The sequence below is a fragment of the Brachycentrus maculatus genome, unplaced genomic scaffold (genome assembly GCF_059751285.1).
Source record: "Brachycentrus maculatus isolate JH-2025_06_01 unplaced genomic scaffold, ASM5975128v1 h1tg000089l, whole genome shotgun sequence".
In the NCBI taxonomy this organism is placed as follows: domain Eukaryota; kingdom Metazoa; phylum Arthropoda; class Insecta; order Trichoptera; family Brachycentridae; genus Brachycentrus; species Brachycentrus maculatus.
Window position 1 is genome coordinate 1,492,772 of NW_028280843.1, and position 22,229 is coordinate 1,515,000.

The 22,229-nt window shown below is 28.8% G+C and overlaps 1 protein-coding gene across 6 annotated transcripts in view; it reads right to left on the reverse strand.

Moving 5' to 3' along the window:
* Window positions 1-11,206, reverse strand: part of nAChRalpha6 (nicotinic acetylcholine receptor alpha6) — a 249,650-nt gene extending 238,444 nt beyond the window's left edge. For all 6 annotated transcript variants that reach the window (XM_088257907.1, XM_088257904.1, XM_088257906.1 and 3 more), the window contains exon 1: window positions 11,030-11,206. In XM_088257907.1, the coding sequence (XP_088114033.1) occupies window positions 11,030-11,069 (40 nt within the window). In that variant the 5' untranslated portion in view covers window positions 11,070-11,206. The remainder of the gene's footprint in view (window positions 1-11,029) is intronic.
* Between the last annotated feature and the right edge of the window lie 11,023 nt (window positions 11,207-22,229).

A 22,229-nucleotide genomic window follows, 5' to 3' on the forward strand; every position in this document is an offset into this window, starting at 1 on the left:
ATATATATATATATATTTATATATATATATATACTTGAATCATTAGAATTTTCACCAAAGACATCTATCGGTGAGATGAAGAAGCTTTTTTATTAAGCAGGAATCCTTATATTTGTATGAAAAGTCCATTTTCTTCTTCTTTGGTGAGATGTCAAAAAATAATATAAAAAATAACCCCTGTAAATGGTGATTATCCAGATTTGTGAACAAGTATTTGGACACACAAAAAATGTTTTAAAATACCGTATTGGTTTGATGAAATGACACATTGATGGTCAACACAAACTTATTTTGAATTAAAATGTAAATACATTGTTTTTCTCTTGAATATTATGAGATTCATCCTATGCGCAAACGTTGGTAACGCAAGATTATTTTTTGATTTTAAAATTAAAGCAACTTGTATACAGTTCGAAAAGTAATATTAAAAAAAGAGAAAATGAGTATTTTAATTTAATTAAACTTTTTGAATGGAAGGCAATATATTTTGTGATAATATGTAAATATATGCCGATTGACCAGGTGTTGAAAAAGAAAATACTTCAGTTGCTCGCCTGGCTGAATGAAAAATCCAAATTAAAAATCAATTTGATATGATTGAAATACTCAATATTCTATTTTTTCTGTATAATTCTGTGAGCATGTATGTTATTCGTGATCTTAAATAAAAGTTTATTGAATGGATGGAATATTAATTTTAATTTTGTAATTTTTATTTTATTTGATTTTTGGCTTTTAAAAATGAAAAAAAAAATTGTATTTTTATTTTACTTTATTTTATTCATTATTTTTGATTTTCTTGAAAGTTTTTCCCAGATACTTTGGCACATTTTATAATTTTTATAAAATAAAATAACTTCGTTTTAACCCCTTTTTATTGGTACACTTTTTCCAACCGGCTTCGATAAGAACCTTGTCATCCTCAGGGTTTACGTACTAATTCTAAAACATTGAAATACTCATTGTTAGGATATAGTTAATTACCCTTCCCTTACGATACCGAAAAATTCCACGCACTCCGTACACCATATGAAAATGTGATTTAAAAAAACATATTTACCCTTATTATTATAAATATATTATATATATATATATATATATATATATATATATTTATATATATATATATATATATATATATATATATATATATATATATATATATATATATATATATATATATATATATATATATATATATATATATATATATATATATATATATATATATATATATATATATATATATATATATATATATATATATATATATATATATATATATATATATATATATATATATATATATATATATATATATATATATATATATATATATATATATATATATATATATATATTTATATATGTATATATATATATATATATATATATATATATATATATATATATATATATATATATATATATATATATATATATATATATATATATATATATATTTATATATATATATGTATATATATAACATATTAGAAATGTGTGCTTTATAATTGAATTTCTACCATTTAACTAACTTGAGTGGCAATGCGTTACCTTATTGGATGCACCCAGTCAAAAAAACATCAAATAAAATAAGGATGAAATTACATCAAAATGCCTTTTTTAATAAAAGGTTATTATTTTACAAAGCTAATGCTATTATTTAGTTGAAAATAAGTATTTTTGTTAATAATACCATGAATGAGAATGATAATTTTGTTTAAAAATGGTATTTGTTAGTTTTCTTTACACCGTTGCTAAAATCTAACACCCAATTCGAAACAACATAAAGAAAAAGAATTCTGAATTCGTTTGCCACTCAATTTCAAATTGGTATTCCAATTTGTGCTACCAAGGTCTAACAAAAATACCTCTGTATCAGCTTTCTCAGCTTTTTACATCGGTACCATCAAATTTCTTTTACAAAGACGCTGGCTGATCCGTGAAACAAAAATGTAATAATACGAAGCTCTGAAACCTCACGTGCATATACATTCCAGTTGTTTGTTCCGAAGCTTTTCATTTAGCGTTTGCAATTTGCATTCAAATCTTTCGTGTGTTACCGAAAAGGTTCGGATATTTAAATAAAAGCTGAATTTTCTAGAAAAAATAGGAAAGCGAAAAATATTTACGAACGCATTTATTTTCATAAAATAAAACGTTTTATGTATATTATGTTCATCGTCTTGAGAGAATATTGGTATGAATAAGGGTTAGTGGAGAGTCATATTAAAATAAACACATAAAACATATGTTATATTTTAGGTCGAGAAAAATGGAAAACCTAATTTAAAATAAAAATTGGATTGGTTGAATTTTGTTGTTGTGATATTTTTACTTAGTAAGTGACTATCAAATTATCATATCCAGTTTTCATGGTATTTTTTTTTAATATACATATTAAATGCAATGCGTTAAAAAAATGTACCTTTGCATGCATACTCAACAATTTAAAAATGTAGTTAACGTTTTTATTTTTTAAGGTAAAAACACTTGACAAAACAACAATGATAGTTTTCGAAATAAGTATATAGTATTTTTTTGACTTGTGTATTTGATAATTTGGCGGTAACATAAAATTTTTCTCCATATATAAACACGTCAACTATATTTTATAATGTGAGTAAAATGGATTATTTGAAGCTTATACAAACATTACAATTTATATTAACATACACGACTTTAAATGACGCATCTATCGTTTTTATTTTAACTTTTTTATGTTTAAAAACAATAGATACTTTACCTTAAGTTGATACCTGTAATAAATATGGATTAATCATATGTAGGCGAATAATCCAGTATTTGATAAAATAAATATTAAAAAAAGTATTCATTGATGATTCGTATTTTTAATATTCATGTGTCTGATAATCTTATAAAAATAAAATGAGCAATTTACCTTGTTTGAAACCCAACACGTAATTTACAAGATTTACATAATAATCAACGTAAATAAAATAAAATGCTTACACATCCTTATTTCAAAAAGAAAATATTTCCAGTCTTTCCCTTCGAAGTTTTCAGAGGGAATAGTTAGTTAGTCTCAATATAGGTCACTTATAAAGCTAAGGTAATTATTTACTTTGGAAAACTACGGTAACTCTATAAACTCACACGCGAATCCAAACTAACTTTGAAGATAAGTAAACAAAAATTAATTTGCTCACCGTTTTTTTAGAGATATGAATACAAGGTGGAAAAAATACTGTGACAAATATTTATTTGTTTGTTTGGAATACCATTTTTAAATAAATATTTTTTTTCATATTTTTTAGATGACAATTATAAATATATGTCCAATATCATCCATTTTAACAAAATGATAATTTTTTAATGATTCGTTAACTTAAATTTGGTCTTTGTGACTTCAAGTGATCCTTTTTCTTAGAGTTTTGGGCAGTTTTCATAAGAAACAGATTGAAAAAATATTTTTAAAATTATTTGGACACGCACACTGGGAGCATTGAATTTCGTTACCTATTTTTACCTGGGTCAACGTGAAATCACGTTTTTTGGCATTTTAATATAAAATATTGAAGTATTAATTGAAGAGTACAAAAAAAACTGATTTAAATAAGTGGATAGCAATGTTTCACATATAAAACTGACCCTTGAAATTAGTTTAAAGAGAGTTTTTGAATAAACCACGCCTCTAACTGTATATCAGGTAATAAAGTAGTAGTTAAAATCCATTAAAATACGATACAATCCGAAAAGATTGCAAGAATTCATATTTAAAGACATAAACTAATTCTGTAGGGGGTGCCTAATACATTTGGCCACCACTGTATATTTAATACCTACTCGTATGTTTCTGCACCGTTACTATCACCGCAAAGTTTACGAAGTTTGAAAATAAAAATAATGAATACATTTAATTGATATTTTGGATTATTATAACTACATAGAGATCCATGTATACGTAAATTAAAATAAATCCAATATTCCTCCCGAGGGAAAAATTATCTAATTATCTACAATCGTATGAATTAAACGTTTCAATTTTAGAGCGTATTCATTACATAATACATTTTTCGTTATTCGTAATATTTATATATTAAATTATAAAATCAAACACTGATTTTTTAGGTCTACTAAATTGTATTTCAATATTTAAAAAATAGTAAAATTTGTGCCAATTGTTTCGATTTGTTTTGGTATTTTCAAACTAATGTCATTGGTTCGAAAATGCCATAACAAATCAGAATGTTTTGTTGTTTTGTTTTTCAATAATAAAATAAAATTTATTTTATTCTAAAAATCAGTGTTTGATTTTGACATTCAATATTTAAATTAAAATGGGGTTCAAAAAAATTAAACACCAAATCCATAAATAATACCTTTTTTTTAATATGACATAAGTAAAAAAATATACCTAAAATTGTTAGTTGATGTGTTACCCTGGCTGTATTTATTTATTCATGTTTTATATTAGTTTTTGCATCGTTGGTATCATAAATTTTAAGAGTCAGAATTGTATAGAAGGGAGAGTGAAAAATATTATTCAGGATGTGAAAATACGCTTCAAAATCTCATATGCCTTAAGATGAAAAAGAATACACAACTCGTATTTAAAAACACTTTTTCATGCACCATATTTTTGTGACAAGCAAAGCAATATTGTTTCATATTTGAGGCGTTTAATATTTACGCTTATCGCGAAAAACATAACGCGTTACTTTTAATGATTGCTATTTTGCTAAATATGAAACATTACTGAAATTCTACTTTAAGCGTTGGATTTTCGGCGAGATATAAACATCCATGAAACAAAATTATAGGTTCTTAATTATCTCAAACTGTTAAAAAAATATTTTTGTTTTTAAATGCTGAAACAAGAACAAACGATTTAAACAATAACTCAATCCTACTCATGATTCAAAATCAAAGATATTTCAAATTGTGAATTTTTATTTAACTATCGAATACAATTTTTTATAAATCGAAAAAGTAAAAAAGTCGAATTTGAGGTCAGTGATTTATTTTAAGGCTTTAAGTTCATTTTCTACTCTGTATCAACTAAATCGGATTTTATTAGATAACTTGCATTTTGAATTTTAATTTATTTATATAAATACCAAAACATACGTTGTATCCAAATCTAAGTCTTTATTTTAAAGCATTTTAGTATGTAAAGCTAAGTCTTAATTTTAGAGTGGTATCCTTAGGACGTTGAACTGAGTATTACAAAAGATTTTAAGAAATAATGGTGTTTACCAAGTAAAAATTAATTTATACCCGAAAAAAATGAGGTACACTTAATTTTAGTCTCTACTGTGAATAGAACATGGTGTTATTAAATTAATAAATAATATATACGTGTGAAACCATTTTAGACATTAATGAACCATTTCACAGCATCAGGCTTGAACAGGGTCGTTAATAATGAAATATCAAGGATTGGAGTTAAGTGGTGGTGATCGTATGGAGGGAACAATATCCGAACCTTCCATTACAAATGGAGACCGTGAACGGTCGAGATATAATGTTCTTATACAAAATAAGACTTGTTTTGTGCGAAATACAGCCAGAAGGTTACATTTATATATGTTCATGGTCATTTATTTATTATTTTCATTTATTATTACCGTAGATACTTGAACTAAATTTTTTTTGGAATTCCAGACTAAATGATGACTTGATTCTACAATTTTTACTGATTTTTTTTCCAGTTTTTGCCATTTTACTATCATCTTAAGCCTTTGGTATTATTAACATTTTTAACATATATATATATATATATATATATATATATATATATATATATATATATATATATATATATATATATATATATATATATATATATATATATATATATATATATATATATATATATATATATATATATATATATATATATATATATATATATATATATATATATATATATATATATATATATATATATATATATATACTAGCGTTTCAAAGGATATTCTTCATTCAAAATTTGTAACTGTAATATCTTTTACTCGTATTTGTTCTATCGATGTTCAAATTTAAATAATTGAAAAAGGGTGTATTCCAAGTTATTGAGGTTTAGTTTTTGCCTCATCACTAGTTGGCGGGGGTTGAAAAATGAAGTTCTGAAATGAGGTCCATTTCCCGTGACTGAGAAATAATTTAGCTGCTTCCGCCATTTTATCCGTCGTTTTTTGTCTCTTTTATTCTAAACGCTTCGATGAGCTCCCACTTCTCATAAATTAATGTTCTCATTGCGAAAATCAGTACTAAATAATCGTTTTAATGGCGTTTTCAACAGTTTTATAGGTCGAAAAATTACCATTATGGTTTCATATCAAGCGTTTTTACTGGCACAGTCACGACATTTTAATATGAGAAAATATTTTTTCGATTATTAAACATGATATATTTCAATAGTAAACATTTTTTTTACTCACGACCTTTGAGTGTGTTAAAAACTTGTTCACAAATCTGGGTTTATCCACTTAGGAGTTATTATAAGTTTTTGGATACAATCAAAATGTTGAAAATAAAATAACTTTTAGTACGCACATTGCAACTTTCGCGGATCGCTCTACAATGCTCCTGGTAAAAACTGGATAGGCAATTACACTAGCACGGAAATCCTGAAAGCTCTGGCCAATATAAAAATATGTTTTTTTAAATATCTACACTCACTTTTCAAATTAATTTTCAGTTATTAATCAGCGATTATCAAATTGTGATTTTCGTGGAACTATGAATAAAACATCAAATATTCTAGTACTTATTCCATTTATTAGACCCAGTAAATTATTTTTACAATAAAAATATATTTATTCTTAAACCAATATTAAAAACCTAAAACTTACTTCATACCACAACGAAATAAATATTTATTTTTGCTGCTTTATACATTTTAATTAAAAGGTCATTTTTGAGATAAAAATATGATTTAATTTTTTTAATATTTTAAATATTATGGCTAAAATAAATTTTCCGATTTATAAAAAAACCATTATGAATTGTTATTGAAAAGTTATCAATTATTTTCGCTTCAAAAGTAATGATAATTTAATGTTCAACCAGTTTTTAGTTCAGTATGTGCATAAATGTAGAAAGGTACTCTATACGAAAAGACTGCATTAAAAATTTAAATTGTAAAATTCATTCATTCGCAACATACCCTTTTCTAACAATATACCGTGAATTCTAGTCAGGTAAAGAAAGATCTCTTTTATACGCATGATCGAAAATTAAAGGACACTTCAAACATACCCAATAAGACTCCAAGGTTGCTCCAAGGTAGGATTTTGATTCCATATCACTCTTATTTATTTTTCGAACTTACATATTTACAAAAATAAAACTATGTGTACTGAAAATTACGATTTTTCGCCAAAAAAAAGTTAATTGATACCTTTAATACTTTAGTAATGATACAAATTAAGTATTTTACCATTATTTTTTTGTTAATTATCATTTTATAAAGGGACAGTTTTTTTCATATTTCTCATCAAAGCCCCAAAAAAATAAGTTACATATACACACGTGTAACATTCACCAATTCTACCGATTATTGACAACCACAATACTCAAATTCTTGGAAGTTCTATATATATGAACCAATTTAGAAACCTTGTTCTTGAATCACTAGAACTTCACTAGAGACATCTATTGGTGAGATTTAAAGAAGCTTTTTATCAAACAGAAACTCTTATATAAGTATGTGAGGTCCGAATCCTGGATTAAAATCACACACATGAGAAACGCCAGAAAAAAACATTTTAATTTTTATTATTTAAGCTTATAATTTGACCAGATAATTTATTTACAACATTTTGAGTGTGTCCAAATACTTGTTCACAAAATCTGGATTATTAAAAAATTATTTAAAAAATTATAGTGGGTCAGTAATTAATCAAAGTTTTATGGCATCTATAAAATAATACGTTTTAACTTTTAAATGATATTTTACTTAACTTATATTTCATGTTTTTTCTCCATACATGATTAAAATGTTTGTATAGAGCCATGTGGAATGAAGGAATTCAGTTTTATTGTCCCCTAGCAACGTCTTCACTTTCATTAAGTTTAAGTGCCGGTCCTTTAATTAAGTGTCAAGTTATCTTAGCATTTCCTTCTAATGATTTGGAAAATTAAACGTTAATTAGTCAAGCAGGCAAGATTATTTCGGGTTGTTGAAATCTGGAGAAATTGAAGGAATAATAGTAATTTTCCTACTTATTTTCTTTAATTAAAAATTGAGTCCTTTATACTCGTAGTTCCGTGGTCAGTTAAGTATCGCGGACTGAATAGGAAATCACTACCACTACTACTACTACTACCATCACGCCGTTTCCCCGCTGGGGTAGGCAGAGAGGATGGAACGCCACACTCTTCTGTCCTGACATACACTCCTCGCCTCCTTCACATCCATACATTTAGTCATACATGCCCTCCGATTACGCAGACTAATAGGAAATCATGGATTAGATAATCTGCTTAGAATTATATGTGTATATGTGTGTGTATGCGTGTGTGTGTGTGTGTGTGTGCGGGTATTTGTGTCAGTGAATAAGAAAATGTCGTTTGAAGTAAAAACAAGAGCCATAATAATAACACCTATTTGCTTCTCATAAAAGTTAATATTTATACTTTATTCTGCTCGAAGTCCTCTGTTTGAAATGATTTCCTTCGGGACTTAAGAACCGGTTCTGGCTCCTTATATATCCATAAAGCTATATGTATCATCGATATGCAAAGTAAGGCGCAAAGTATATTGACGCAGAGTTGTCTTGATCGTTACTTACAGAAGGCAAGGTGATCGCTTCACGGAATAGTCCAGGGTAAAATTAAATAAATATTAAAGTTAAAAATCACTAATATTTATTTTCATCCCCCCTGGTAATTGAACATGTTAACCATTACACTACGAAAGCGGACGTTAATTTAAAAAACATTAATGATTTTCCAGAAAGGTTTTTGTTGTTGTTGAAATAGTTCGAAAAGACATTTAAGCTTACGGTTTATCTTTAAGTATCAAACCCTTTTCGATAGAAAACGTCCTTTTTAAATTGAGTGCTAGTTTCTTAATAAATATTCAATAAGTATCTAAAGTATTCCCAATTCATAAATCCATTAAATCCAAAAGGCCGGAAAACTATTAACCTTACTTATTATCCTAAAAAGTGCCTTAGTCTTTTCTTATGAAGAAAACAAAAGTCATTACATGCGTTATTAAACTGAGCACACATTAGGAAAGGATTTTTTTTTATCATTTTTTAAAATAATTATTTTGAAAGTATCATTGTTAACCAGATATTGAATATCATATTTAAGATATCCACGTTGACCAAAAAAACAACTTCTGAAATTTGAGTAGTAGTCAATCATGGGTAGAATAGTGAATGTTACACGTGTATAAAATAATCACTTCACCCAGCTTATGATAGGTCTCTACACGCAGGCTGCCATATTCTTCTTCATCTGTGTTAAGTTGTCAATATAAACAGCTCCTAAGTAGACAAACCCTCATTTGTGAACAAAGATTTGTACATAATCAAAATATTGTGGAATTAAAATACGTTTATTGATATATAATGTGTAAGGTCAACTAGGTTATAAATTGTCTGGTGAAATTATAAGCTTAAATAATAAAAATGAAAATGGTATTTTCTGACGTTTCTCATGTGTGTGATTGATATCCAGGTTTTGGACCTCACATACTAATATAAGAGTTTCTGCTTAGTAAAAAGCTTCTTTACACCTCACCAATAGATGTCTCTAGTGAAGTTCTAGTGATTCAAGAACAAGGTTTCTAAATTGGTTCATATTTATAGAACTTCCAAGAATTTGAGTAGTGTGGTTGTCAATAATGGGTAGAATTGGTGAATGTTACACGTGTGTAAAGTGATCACTTAAACCAGCCTATGATGGTCGTCAGCCCCGTAAATGCCCAGACTTAAATAGGTTATAAAGTAATTATTTATCGTATTAATTCAGTAAAAAAATTATACATTATTTTATATTTTAAAATTGATACACCAGCATTCGAAACGAAAGACTCCTTTTTACCATTCAATATTTAATTCCGTTGATTTACGATCAACTTAATATTACATCGATCTAATAGGAGTTTTTTGTGCATCGTGGTGAATTTTATCACCTGAATACACCTACGAATAAAGCAAGAGCGAACACGACAATTTTAATCTAGCCCAATAACTAAATCATTATCTGGGCTATTTTACTCGTACTTTATCATTCATAAATCATTATCTGGGCTATTTTACTCGTACTTTATCATTCATAAATCATTATCTGGGCTATTTTACTCGTACTTTATCATTCTGTTTGTAAAACTTGATCCTGAACCACTATCTAGGGGAATTAAACTAGTAACGACAAGGGGTAATTGCACGAAGAAGGTATTATTTAAATATTTACACAGACCTCTCCTCGAGGGACACCCTCAATTATGAATTGACATAGTTCCGAGCTGCGTGGGCCCATATACCGTCCTACACATGCGCACGAGCTACTTTTACATATGAATGGATAAAAATTCAACGTTTTAAAATTGTGACAATAATCACGTAAAAAATCTCCTGAAAAGTGTAAAGACAATAAGTGGTTACATGTTAGCAAATCACCAAAACGACTGCAGTCATAACTCCAATTTTAAGATGTCTTACGTTAATTACTTTTAATATGAATAATTAATGTGTGCTAGTTTTGTATGTAACACGCAGTGGTGGGTTGTGGATGTAAACAGTTCCCCCTCGCTCGCTCCCGCGTGAATATGATCGGCAACAGTTGTCGCACGACATTCAACAGTTTCTTTTTACGACACTTGTCCGATCAAAATAACGGCCACATTATCGGCTAGGACGTGTATTTATACAAATATCGGTTAAATAAATATATAATCTACCGAGAAATGTGTATAAGATAATTGTTACTTGACAAAGAAGGCGTCGAAGAGCTAGAAAAAAAATCTGGTATCATTTGTTTTTATTTTGTGGATTTGAAAGTTGTGACTGCGAGGTTTGGCGGGTAAGGGTGGGTGGCTGACCTCTCGCGAGCAGCAGCAGTAGCAGTAGCCTGGCAGACATCCTCCGCTAGCGGCGGGCCGGCCCCCCGGACTGGTCCGTCATAGAGCGGGACTCACGGGGCGGGCGCCGCACTCATGGCACTACACTCGCTCTGGGTCGCGGCACACGACTGCTGCCGGCGGCGGCTGGCGGCGTCTGGCGGCTCCGGCCCGGCGCGCGCCTCCCCGGGCCGCGCCTGCGCCCTGCCCCCCCGCCCACCCCCCACAGGTGCGCCCCCCGCCGACCCCCCGTCCGCCCCAATAATCGCGCGGCCGCCTGCACCTCCCGGACCAGCAACCTGACGGACCGCGGACTGCCAATGAGCCTCGCCACCTCGACCAGATGAATTATTCAATTTTAGGAAAAGTCACTCCGCTCGTGAGGAATGGGTTGACCCATTCGACATTCCGCACTGGAAATGCATTTCAGGTAGGGCGTGCTCATTAAGGAGCTCCGGGGTACATACATAAGTTTCTGAGGTACCATATCTCTGATTGTGCCCGAAGTAGCTGCTGAGCAAACCAAGCATTTATTTCAGTATAACATTTATTTCAGTAAAACAACATTTTGAGTGTGTCCAAACATAAGTCTTTCTGCTCAATAAAAAAAGCTTCTTCATCTCACCAATAGATGTCACTAGTGAAAATTCTAGTGAATTTGAACAATTTTTCAAAATTGGATCAAACATCTAATAATTTAGAAGTGTGGTTGTCAATCATGGGTAGAATTGGTGTTTGTGACACGTCTGTCAAGTGTTCATTTAAACCAGCCTATGACGGTCGTTAGCTCCGTAAACGCCCAGACTTCCATATTTCTCTTCATATGTTCATATGTTCATATGTTGAGATGTCAAAAAATAATATTTAATTTTTATATACATCTCAAGTTTACAATTTTTTCTTCTCTCCTCTCTCCTAAGTCCTTTTATCTTCTCCACACCGTCAGCCACAAGCTTCTGATACAAATGTTCTTCTCTCTTTACGTGACCTAAATGTCAGAGAATCTGCGCAAGGCTTAATTAAGTTTTCAATATTTTAATGGATCAAAATTTTTAATGTGGTTCATCAACATTTTTAATTAAAAAGTGACCTTTCTCAAATAATTTATCCAATACTTTATCTGTTTGTCCGCCTCCGTAGTGTAATGGTCAGCACGCTCGGCTACCGTTCTAGAGGTCCCGGGTTCGATTCCCAAGGGGGGTAAAATAAATATAAGTGATTTTTTCGCTGTAATATTTATTCAATGCTACCCTGGACTGGTACCTGAAGCGGAGGGCTGATCACCTTTCCTTCATATGTAAACGATCAAGATAACACTGCGTATATATGACGCAGTGCCCTATGCACCATTGGGGTGCGGATAAGGGTTTTATTATTATTATCTGTTTGTGTCCACATTTCACAATTTAAAATTATACATTATACAGTACCTAGCATCCTTCGAATGTGCGACAAAACGATGTACGATGATGTTCGACTGGTAAAATAAGGAGAGGATGCAAAGCTGAGATAAACATTATCGATAAAATTAAGAAATGTGAGTTGAGATGGTTTGGACATGTGGAACGAATGAGTGAGGAAAGAACGGCAAAACAATTTTATGAAGCGAATGTAGTTAGAAAAAGCAATAGAGGAAGACCGAGAAAAATTTCGTATGATTAGGTATGTCAAATACTTGCAAGCGGTCAGGTCAGGAGTCGAAACAATCGGCAGAAAATATGTATGAAGAGATGAATGCATGAACATGGAAGAGACGAATAATGTTTGCAAAGACAGAGTGGTGTGGCGTTCTAATTTTTCTGTATACCCCTGTGGTAAGCGGCGTGGTGGTTGGTTAGTTAGTCACTTTATATCCTTATAACTTCAAAATATTTGGGCAATGAGTTAGAACACTTATTATGAATAGCAGTAGCAGGAAAATGAACATTGAATAATGAATAGTTATTAACTCAGAAACAAAATCTAGACATCGGTTTTCCAATATGTTCAAGATAAATGAGCATTGAGAAGAACGCATTACTCATGAAAGTAATAAAACAGGGTATAATTTTACCTGAAATACGTACTACAAATTGTAATGAAAATCATCTACAAAAACGTTGTTTTGTATATAATGTAACTCAAACTCCAATAAAGCGTTCAAATTATAAGTGAATCATATACAATAAAGTAGTGTCATTATTATTTTAATGTTGGCATCGATGAATATTACAATGATATGTCATAAAGTTTCTACTTATTGACATTAAATTATGTTTACGTAAATTATGAAATAACATTAGGTACTCATTAACTTCAGTACTATTTAAGCTTCTGGACTAGTCGTATTATCTTTTTTTTAAATATATTAAAAATTTTAATGTTTAAGTTTTGTTGTAGATTATAAGAAATAGTGGTGTTTTAAGAAATAATGGTTTCGAACAATTTTTTTTAAATTGAAAATGGATAGATATAACCACAAAATGATTGTTGAATCAATTAATGAACATATTGAATTTAATTTTAATTTTAAATCATATTCTATATCGAGCTTTAGAGCAGTTTAAAAATTTACCTTTTTTTCGCCATTTACAACATTTGTACATTTATTGTTATTATAAAAACCTTACATTAGTTTAGTCGTTACCACATTCAGCTACCGTGTTGGAGGTCCAAGATTCAATTTCTAGGGAGGTAAAAATAAATATGATATTTTTTTCCAACTTTGTTACCGGAAGCGCAGGACTAATCACCTTGCCTACGTATAATAAACGATTAAATTACTTAGTGCACCATTGAGTACGGGTTAGGGTCAGTAGTAGAACAAATAGGAAAATTAAAGCTTTTAACGTGCTTTTATCATATTTTTCAAAAATCACATGTGAAAATATCACTGCCATCGCCAACAATAAATTTTAGATTTCTATCGTCAAAATAACTACTAGCGTGGATGCGACTTGTAATTTTTGATAGCCTATCTTAAATAAACACTGTTTCAAATACTGGATCCAGGAAAAAACTAATTCAGTTTTCACAGATAATCCAGTCAGAGTGTTTTTACTTCTTTTACTGTCTTCTACGGTGCTCTCTGCATCCCTTTCTACGGTCACGTCTTGTGCTACTTATATAAGGAAGTACAAGATAATAAAAAATGTCTACGGATTATCTTAAAAGTCAGAATCTAGGAAGGATGTTTTGCCTTTCAGGTGAGATTTCATTTTTTTAAATCAAAAAAATATAATGTTGAGTTTCTTTGATCATATCTAGCCATTAATTCTTTGTTAAAATAATTATGGAAAACTGTAAATATAGAAACGTATTTTTTTATAAATTTTAAAAACATATACAGTATTATGTATACACTTGTTTTTATACTTCTTCTCGTCTTGTAATCTAATTCTATTGTATTTCATTTGTCTAGCTAATTTTTGATTTACCGTCTCCAAAACATACAATACAGGAATTATTTTAAACACTCCTTGTTATTTAAAAAAATATATTTTCTATCCACCAATTTCATTCAGCATACAAAGTAGGTACAATTGAGATACCTTGACTAGTATAACTGGTCTGTTTTTGATAGGATGGAAGATGTTGTTTCTTACCAGTATACATATTATATGTTCAACTAGCAAAATAAATTAATAAACTTTTTACATTCTAAATACGAGTAGCAAAAATATTTGCCGATCGAAAATATAAGGTAATCTTGATGATGCTATAAATATTTTTTTTTCAAATCAAGAGCTTTTGATTTATACTTAAACTTGATGCAAGTATGTTTATTGAAATGTGCACTTGATCCGTAGGGATTCTTCTTTTTTTTCTCTAAGTTCATATATTTCACAATTTTAATATTTCGTGTGTTTTTTTTTATTTTGTTTGATTTATAAAACATGAAAACTTTAAACAGAGACAGCGTATTTACTCTATTACGTTATTTATTACATCTTGTAATAACATATACCGTTTGTTTACCTTATCCAGTAATACGACTCCAGTTTTTGTCCTAAAAGATACACATGTAATATATTTCATTTGAACATAATAAATAATTTGTTACGCATTCCGTGTGAGTTATGAGCTAGTAAAGTGATTTGTGGCTAGCACCAACTGCGGAAGGTTTACTGCTCTGTAAATTAAGGATATATCTGATATTCCAAATCGTCTAACACGTAGAACATGAAATATATTTTATTTTAGATGTTTCTATAGAGACAAAAGCGTTTTAGTCAAAATTTACAGGGCTTACGATTTGTCGTCGACTAGTTTAAGAGATCATTGCATGACCGCATAAAATTTACCGTTCTGCCCGAGATTAATCTTCAATATTTTAAGTTGATTTTGACACTCATGTATGTTTGTTACAAGAACAACACGCATGCAATATCCCACCGTTTTTTTTTTGGAATTTGAAATAGCCGAGACCTTGATTAATTCACATATCGCTCACTCCTTTCAAGAACGTCATAAATCAAAAATCGTCAATTTTCAGTTGTGCATGTTTTCTAAATGCCCAGAAAATGTACTATATCCCAGCAAAAGTGGCATATTTTTAACTTAATACTTACACGCTACAGGGGATGAAAATGTTGTTTTTGCATTTTGAAGAAAAGGTATTGTTTAATTATTTTTTTCAAATATCCTAAATATTTTTCAAATGGAGAAAAAACCTTCAGGTTTTACCTAAACAGATCTGTTGCACAATAAAAAGTTTAATCACTGGCTTGATATTTATTTTCAATACGTTGTACTATATTTTTAAACTTTAAAAACGTTCTCCTGAAAAATAAAGTTTTTTGATTTATGACGTTCTTGAAAGGAGTGAGCGATATGTTAGTTTATTTCAAAATACTAGGTTATGTCTGAAAAAAAATATTTAATTTTTATACTTTTCGAATATTTTTTAAATTTTTTTTAAAATAACTTTTACTTCAAAAACATTTCGATACAAAGCAAAGCAAAAAAAACAAAGCGATAGGATCTTGGGTGTGATTGTTCAGACACGTTAAATATATATAGTGTTTCAACCCCAAACTAAATATTTTTAAACTTATGGTATGATTTTTATATTTAAAAAAAAAACTTAAAACATTAGTATCATTTCGTTTTTCTTTTTTTTTTTTGCAAAGTAAAATTAAAGGACACAAGAGTAGAATTAGAAATATTAAGTAATTTTTTATTAATAATTATCATCGGGAATTGTTAATTAAATGGTTTAATATTGGCCTAACACACATAATGTAATATAATTATTACAGACATAAATAATTATTACTTCGTAAAATAATTACAACAAAGAATTTTCTGATGAATTCATGATTAAAGCCAATGATGGATTGTAAGCCCTTCAAACATTTTTATTTCTTAATAATAATTAAAGGAGGTCAAAATTCAAATTTAATGCAAGAAGGTTTGAGAAAGATCAAAATATTATAAATGAATTATTTTATTGTAATATTAACTTTAACATACACTGGCAGAAACATCTTTTCACTCGGTGACTGCCAAATAAATAATTTTGAAAAAAACTAAACCTATTTTTTATCAACAATGAAAACTACACAAAACAAATAATGATACATGGGGTTTCACCCGTAATGAATTATGGGGTACAAAATATCGATGCGTGGTTATATTTCAGGATGACAGGAACGAAGATGTATGTTATTTAATAAGAAACTCCATAAAAGTGTTTTCGTGTTATATCAAAATAAAGTATTTAAAAGGTGGAAAGTAAATTTAAAATTTCAGGAAGAAAATATTTGTCACATGATTTTTTAGACACGGAAATTTAGCTACTCTTTCAATTTGTTTACAAGAGCCAGAGATCAAACATGTTGATTTTGAGATGAAAATCAGGGGATGGTTATCCTTGGGAGGTTTTACTTCTCGGGGATTAATAATGTTTGGGAAAACATTTTGCAAGTTCATGAATATCGACGCCAAATTTCAAAATATACGTTATCCGTTGATTGATGATTCTTCTTTTGCCACAAGGGTGATTATTTATCGGCTAATTAATGGACGCTGACGGAACTTTCATCAAAATAGAGTTATGAAGTTTTTTGATCATTCATACTAACTCTTTTGTTTGGCTTTCAGTCGTCTATCACATATTAATAAATAATAATATCCCTTTAAATTTAAACAAACTTAAAAAGGAAATGATTTACTTTTGATGAACGTTGATTATGAATATTCATCAGCAACAAAACAAATCTTAAAGGTAGATTTCAAAATACTTATAAAAATACAACCAATAGTTAGTTCTTTTTTCTTAGTTGACCTATATTCGTACCTAGATATTAAAGAGGGTGCTGCATCAAATCAACGCGGTGTTATTTTGGTCATTAATTACAATACAGCAATATTTGGGTTTGGAAATGAAATGTATTTAATGGGATACAGATAATGAATGCAAAGGAGCACAAACTGAAAAATATAACTGTTTTATGAGAAAAGAGAAGGTGAAAGGATAGTAGAAAAGAAGCGTAGCAGTAATGATTAGAGTATTATTTTTTTATTTGTTCCGGAATTGTACAGCTTTACATAAAAAAAAAAATTTAATAAACAATAGTTACATTAACAATAATAAACATTACATTACATTAACAAAAATAGTTACGTTAAAAAAGAGCCAATTAAACAATTCCACATTTATGTTATAATAACTATTACAAAAAAGGGTATGGTATAAAAATATAGAGTATTCTGTAATAAGTAACTCATCTCATTTAACAAATATGTACCTGTTGACATCGTTTGTTTCCAAAAAAACGACTGTACAACGACCTCCAAAATGTTGAAAAGAAGTTCTAACGAAATCATGTCATACTAACGTAAAAAAAAACATTATTCCGCATAACTTTTTTGTGTGTAAAACGGTTATAGATATTTAAATTTTACAATTATTACACCAAGAACTATGGTTGAATTTATATAATAATGGTTGAATTTATAAAATATTTTGAAATTTTACGTTTAATCGAAAATTTTGTATAACTATCCTACTTTTAATAATGGTTAGTATTTTTAATTTTATAAGGTTTATAAAATGTCCCACAAAGTATCTGCGGAAAACATTCAAGAAAAGTTAATATTATTCGTTAACTTTTTGATAACTCACTCATAATTACATACAAAAAAAACATGAATGGAATTTTACAAAACTTCTTTGAATTTATCCAAGTGAAATGTAAATAATTAGCTTTACAATCATTCCGGACCATAAAGTGTTATGTTAATGAAGAAAATATACAAGTAGAAGCCGTTTGTTGAAAACTAACAAACAATCCCAGTATTTCAACTGAAAAGCTATAATATTCAATACACAAACAGCGAGACCTGCAAAAGTTTCTGCAAGTTGTATAGGAAACAATAACTTATCTACATACTCAAATTAGCAATCGGTGTAAGAGATCTTTATTAATTCAATTAACATTTCCTTATTTCCTGGTAAAGTAAAGGTATTTTATCATTCGATTCAATGAAATACTCGTATATCGAGATTATTTTCACTTTTCGAATAAGTATGTGAACGAGAAATGTTCGTTGTTCATTTATACTCGTATAATATATATATATATATATATATATATATATATATATATATATATATATATATATATATATATATATATATATATATATATTTATTATGTATATTTATTTTTCTTTATTGTTATTATAAATATTTTTCAAACACAGCATTTGGGAAAATGAGAGAATGTATATATTTATTTTAAGTAAAATGGCCTCATAACAAAATCTTTCAACTACGGCAGGCGCCGACGCCGTAGAGTAATCGGGTACGGTCGACTGTAAAACTGGGTTGCGGATTCGATTCCGACCAATTGCAAAAATAATTAAACAAATATTTATTTTCAACTAGTCTCGATGTTTGAGATTTATTTTTCTTGTCTACCATCCCCTACTATCAACTTTTAGACAAGCCTCTAAAATAGAGGTTTTGCTGTTAATTATTTTTTAATACATTTTGAAACTCATTCTTGCTTAAACCTCAGAGATTTTACAGATAATAATATTTCTTATTTAAAAGTAATGTATGTTCAATCGACAAAATTCGTAGAAAAAATTCATTTGTATTATTTTTTTCTTTTTCATAAAGCCTGTGTACATAGGCATGTTCTTATTTATGCTATATGTATGTACAAACAAAGGAACTTCACAGTATTCAATATCTTCATTTTTACTACGCTTTTAGCCCAGATATTTCATCTGTTTTAAGGTTATACTTTTGCAAAGGGTCGCAAAGTGCCCGAGGCAGATGAGGCGCATGCCCATAGCTTTTATTATACAGAACACAAAAAGCTCCAAATCATACCCCGGAGCCCTTTACGCTGGTGATAGCGATATTTTTCGTCTTTTATTTTACAGTAGAATGGACTTACTGGCATTCTGTTCGAGTGTAATATTATTGGTGTATTTCTTTATTATTCGAATAAATCAATTCAATTCATTATTCGTACCGAATTTCACACACTTGACACTTGCAAATTGTATATATATATATATATATATATATATATATTTTTATATATATATATATATATATATATATATATATATATATATATATATATATATATATATATATATATATATATATATATATATATATATATATATATATATATATATTTATATATTTATATATATATATATATATATATATATATATGGTATTCGTATAGATTTATATGTATAGATTCGCTATCTTAGCAATATTACCAACTAATACCCACGTGATTTAAGAATAAATTTAAGTGTGTAAATGAATTTCGTAATTTTTAAAAAATACTTTTCAAAATATAAAAGGTAATTTTTTGTACATAGCTTCCTTCCGTATACCTCTGCATATAGTACACAGTATAAAGAATGGTTGATGCGAAGGATGTATGAATTTCTGAATTACTCTTTCGCATTATTAACGATTTTCCGATTCTTTTCTTCTTTTTTTTCCTCTGTTATTTCAAAATCGTATTGAAAACATGTAAAACGGAACTTTTCGATAAATGGTTTTTATTTATTGTTGTTGTAGAAATGAAATAATTCGTTCAATAAAAGTGGAATACCTATATAATGGGTCATTTAGTTCCGTGATGGATGAATATAGGGGAAAAAAGGTTAGGTCAAATAAATGGCACTTAACCTCTTTTTCTTCCATAATCGATTCTGATCGTGACTCAAACATCTTAGTAAAGAGAAACAAAAGACAAATTTAATAAAGAACTTTCGAGAATAAGGACGACTAAATATGTGTGTTCAGTATAGAGTTTATTATTTCTCTTTTCTGCCACTTACAACTTCTTGGATGCCCTTTTCTGGACCTAATAGTGAATAGATTTAGTGTTATGATGATCGCTAATAAAATCAAATGAGAGTATGGAAATCGTTATTGAATTTCGGTCAGTTCACAATATCGGATAAAATAATTAAAATAAACTGGAATACAATATAAGTGAGTGAAATTTTCTCTTTAATAAAGTAATATTTTTGTGCATGAATTTTGACTAAACTGAACAACTTTTATTTAAGAGAAATTTAATATTTCATTTAAAATGCACATTTGGAGACGATCTTTTTCGTGAGGTTTTCTCAATTTAGGAAAATGCATGAAAAACATAATAGGCTATTCCCTTCCACTTCGCTGTACGCCATACAAAAGTCAACTTGACTATAAAATTCCCACCCTAAAAGTACTGTGAATAAGGCTTCTGTATGCGGGTACGGAATATAAACGTGTAACACGAAAACCCATATAAAGGTAGTAAAACGTAGAGACGAAAAATCCCTTAATTTTAAGGGTTCTCAGTTTAGTCCTTTATTTATTTGAAACGTTTCTTTATACTTTGATATTCCTAACTATAATTTTTTGCATTTAATTCCATTGTATATGAGTATCATTCATATTATAGGTATCATTCATTTATAAATGTGATCTGTATTGTTTCAACTATATTTTTTTACAATACATGCAAGGTATCTGTTTAAAAAAAATTGTCGTTAAATAATAACATTTCTTTATGCATAGTTTACGATTTAGATGAAATTAAATATTGGTAAATCAACTGTAGATACAACAGTTAAACGTAGAGACGATAAACAATTTTTAGATGTCTTTTTAACTTATCGTCCAAATGACTCTGAAATCCAACTACGGCTTATGAAACACTGCTTATTATGTTCCTACTTAGATTCAAAATTTATAAGCTTTATAGTCTATTCCTACTGGTGAGTGGGTTTACTCTTTATATTTAAAGTTACTATAATTTCAAAAACACTCGCAAATATTTTCGGGTCACTGAGGACTTGGTTAGCTTAATTAATATTGTTCAAAAGTTGTCTGTTACTTTATTTAAAAAAAAATCTAACCACATTAATACCAAACCTGAAATTGGTTTACAAAATTCTTTCAAGAAAATCAATACATACCATATAAATCATGCACTGATAAAAAATAAAACAAAAGTGCAGTTACTATCCTCTCAATAATAAAATATAATAAAAAAAGAGAAATTTAAAATCAAAACACGTTACTCCTAAACAAACATCACCTAAACAACTAAATTATTGGGCAATATTAAATATTAACCAATTGTTCACACATGCCCCTTTAACGACAACGCTGCAACACATCATTGAATCATTTTTTTGGCGCTGAAGGAAAACATTTTTTTTAAACTTATTTTGAAAACAGTATAAATATATTTGAAATAAAAATGCGTATCCAGATGACATGATTTTTTTGCGCAAATAAAATTAAAAAATAACTGTCGGGTACTTGAAGATCAATGCCAGTAACTAAACGTTTACTCAACATACACATATAAAATAATGTATATATTGACTTATAATCAAATGAAAACTGAGGATGCAAAAAAAATACAGGTAATTTGATCATAAAATCTGGTTCTTAAAAGAAATAGTGAAGAGATATTTTGTTAAATTAAAAAATTGTATTGATTTTAATGGCAGAAATTGTAGTAAGCAGTGTCTACTATCAGACGTATTGGATATTTGTAAGGGTTGAGGAAGAGGCAATGTCCTAGTTTCGAAACCAATTAAGTAAATTATATTTGCACGCCCAATGCCGAATACTTGAAATCCAATTTGTAAAATAATTCAATTAACTTCAGGATATACATTTAAAACGTTATCAATTGAACTTTATTAGTTT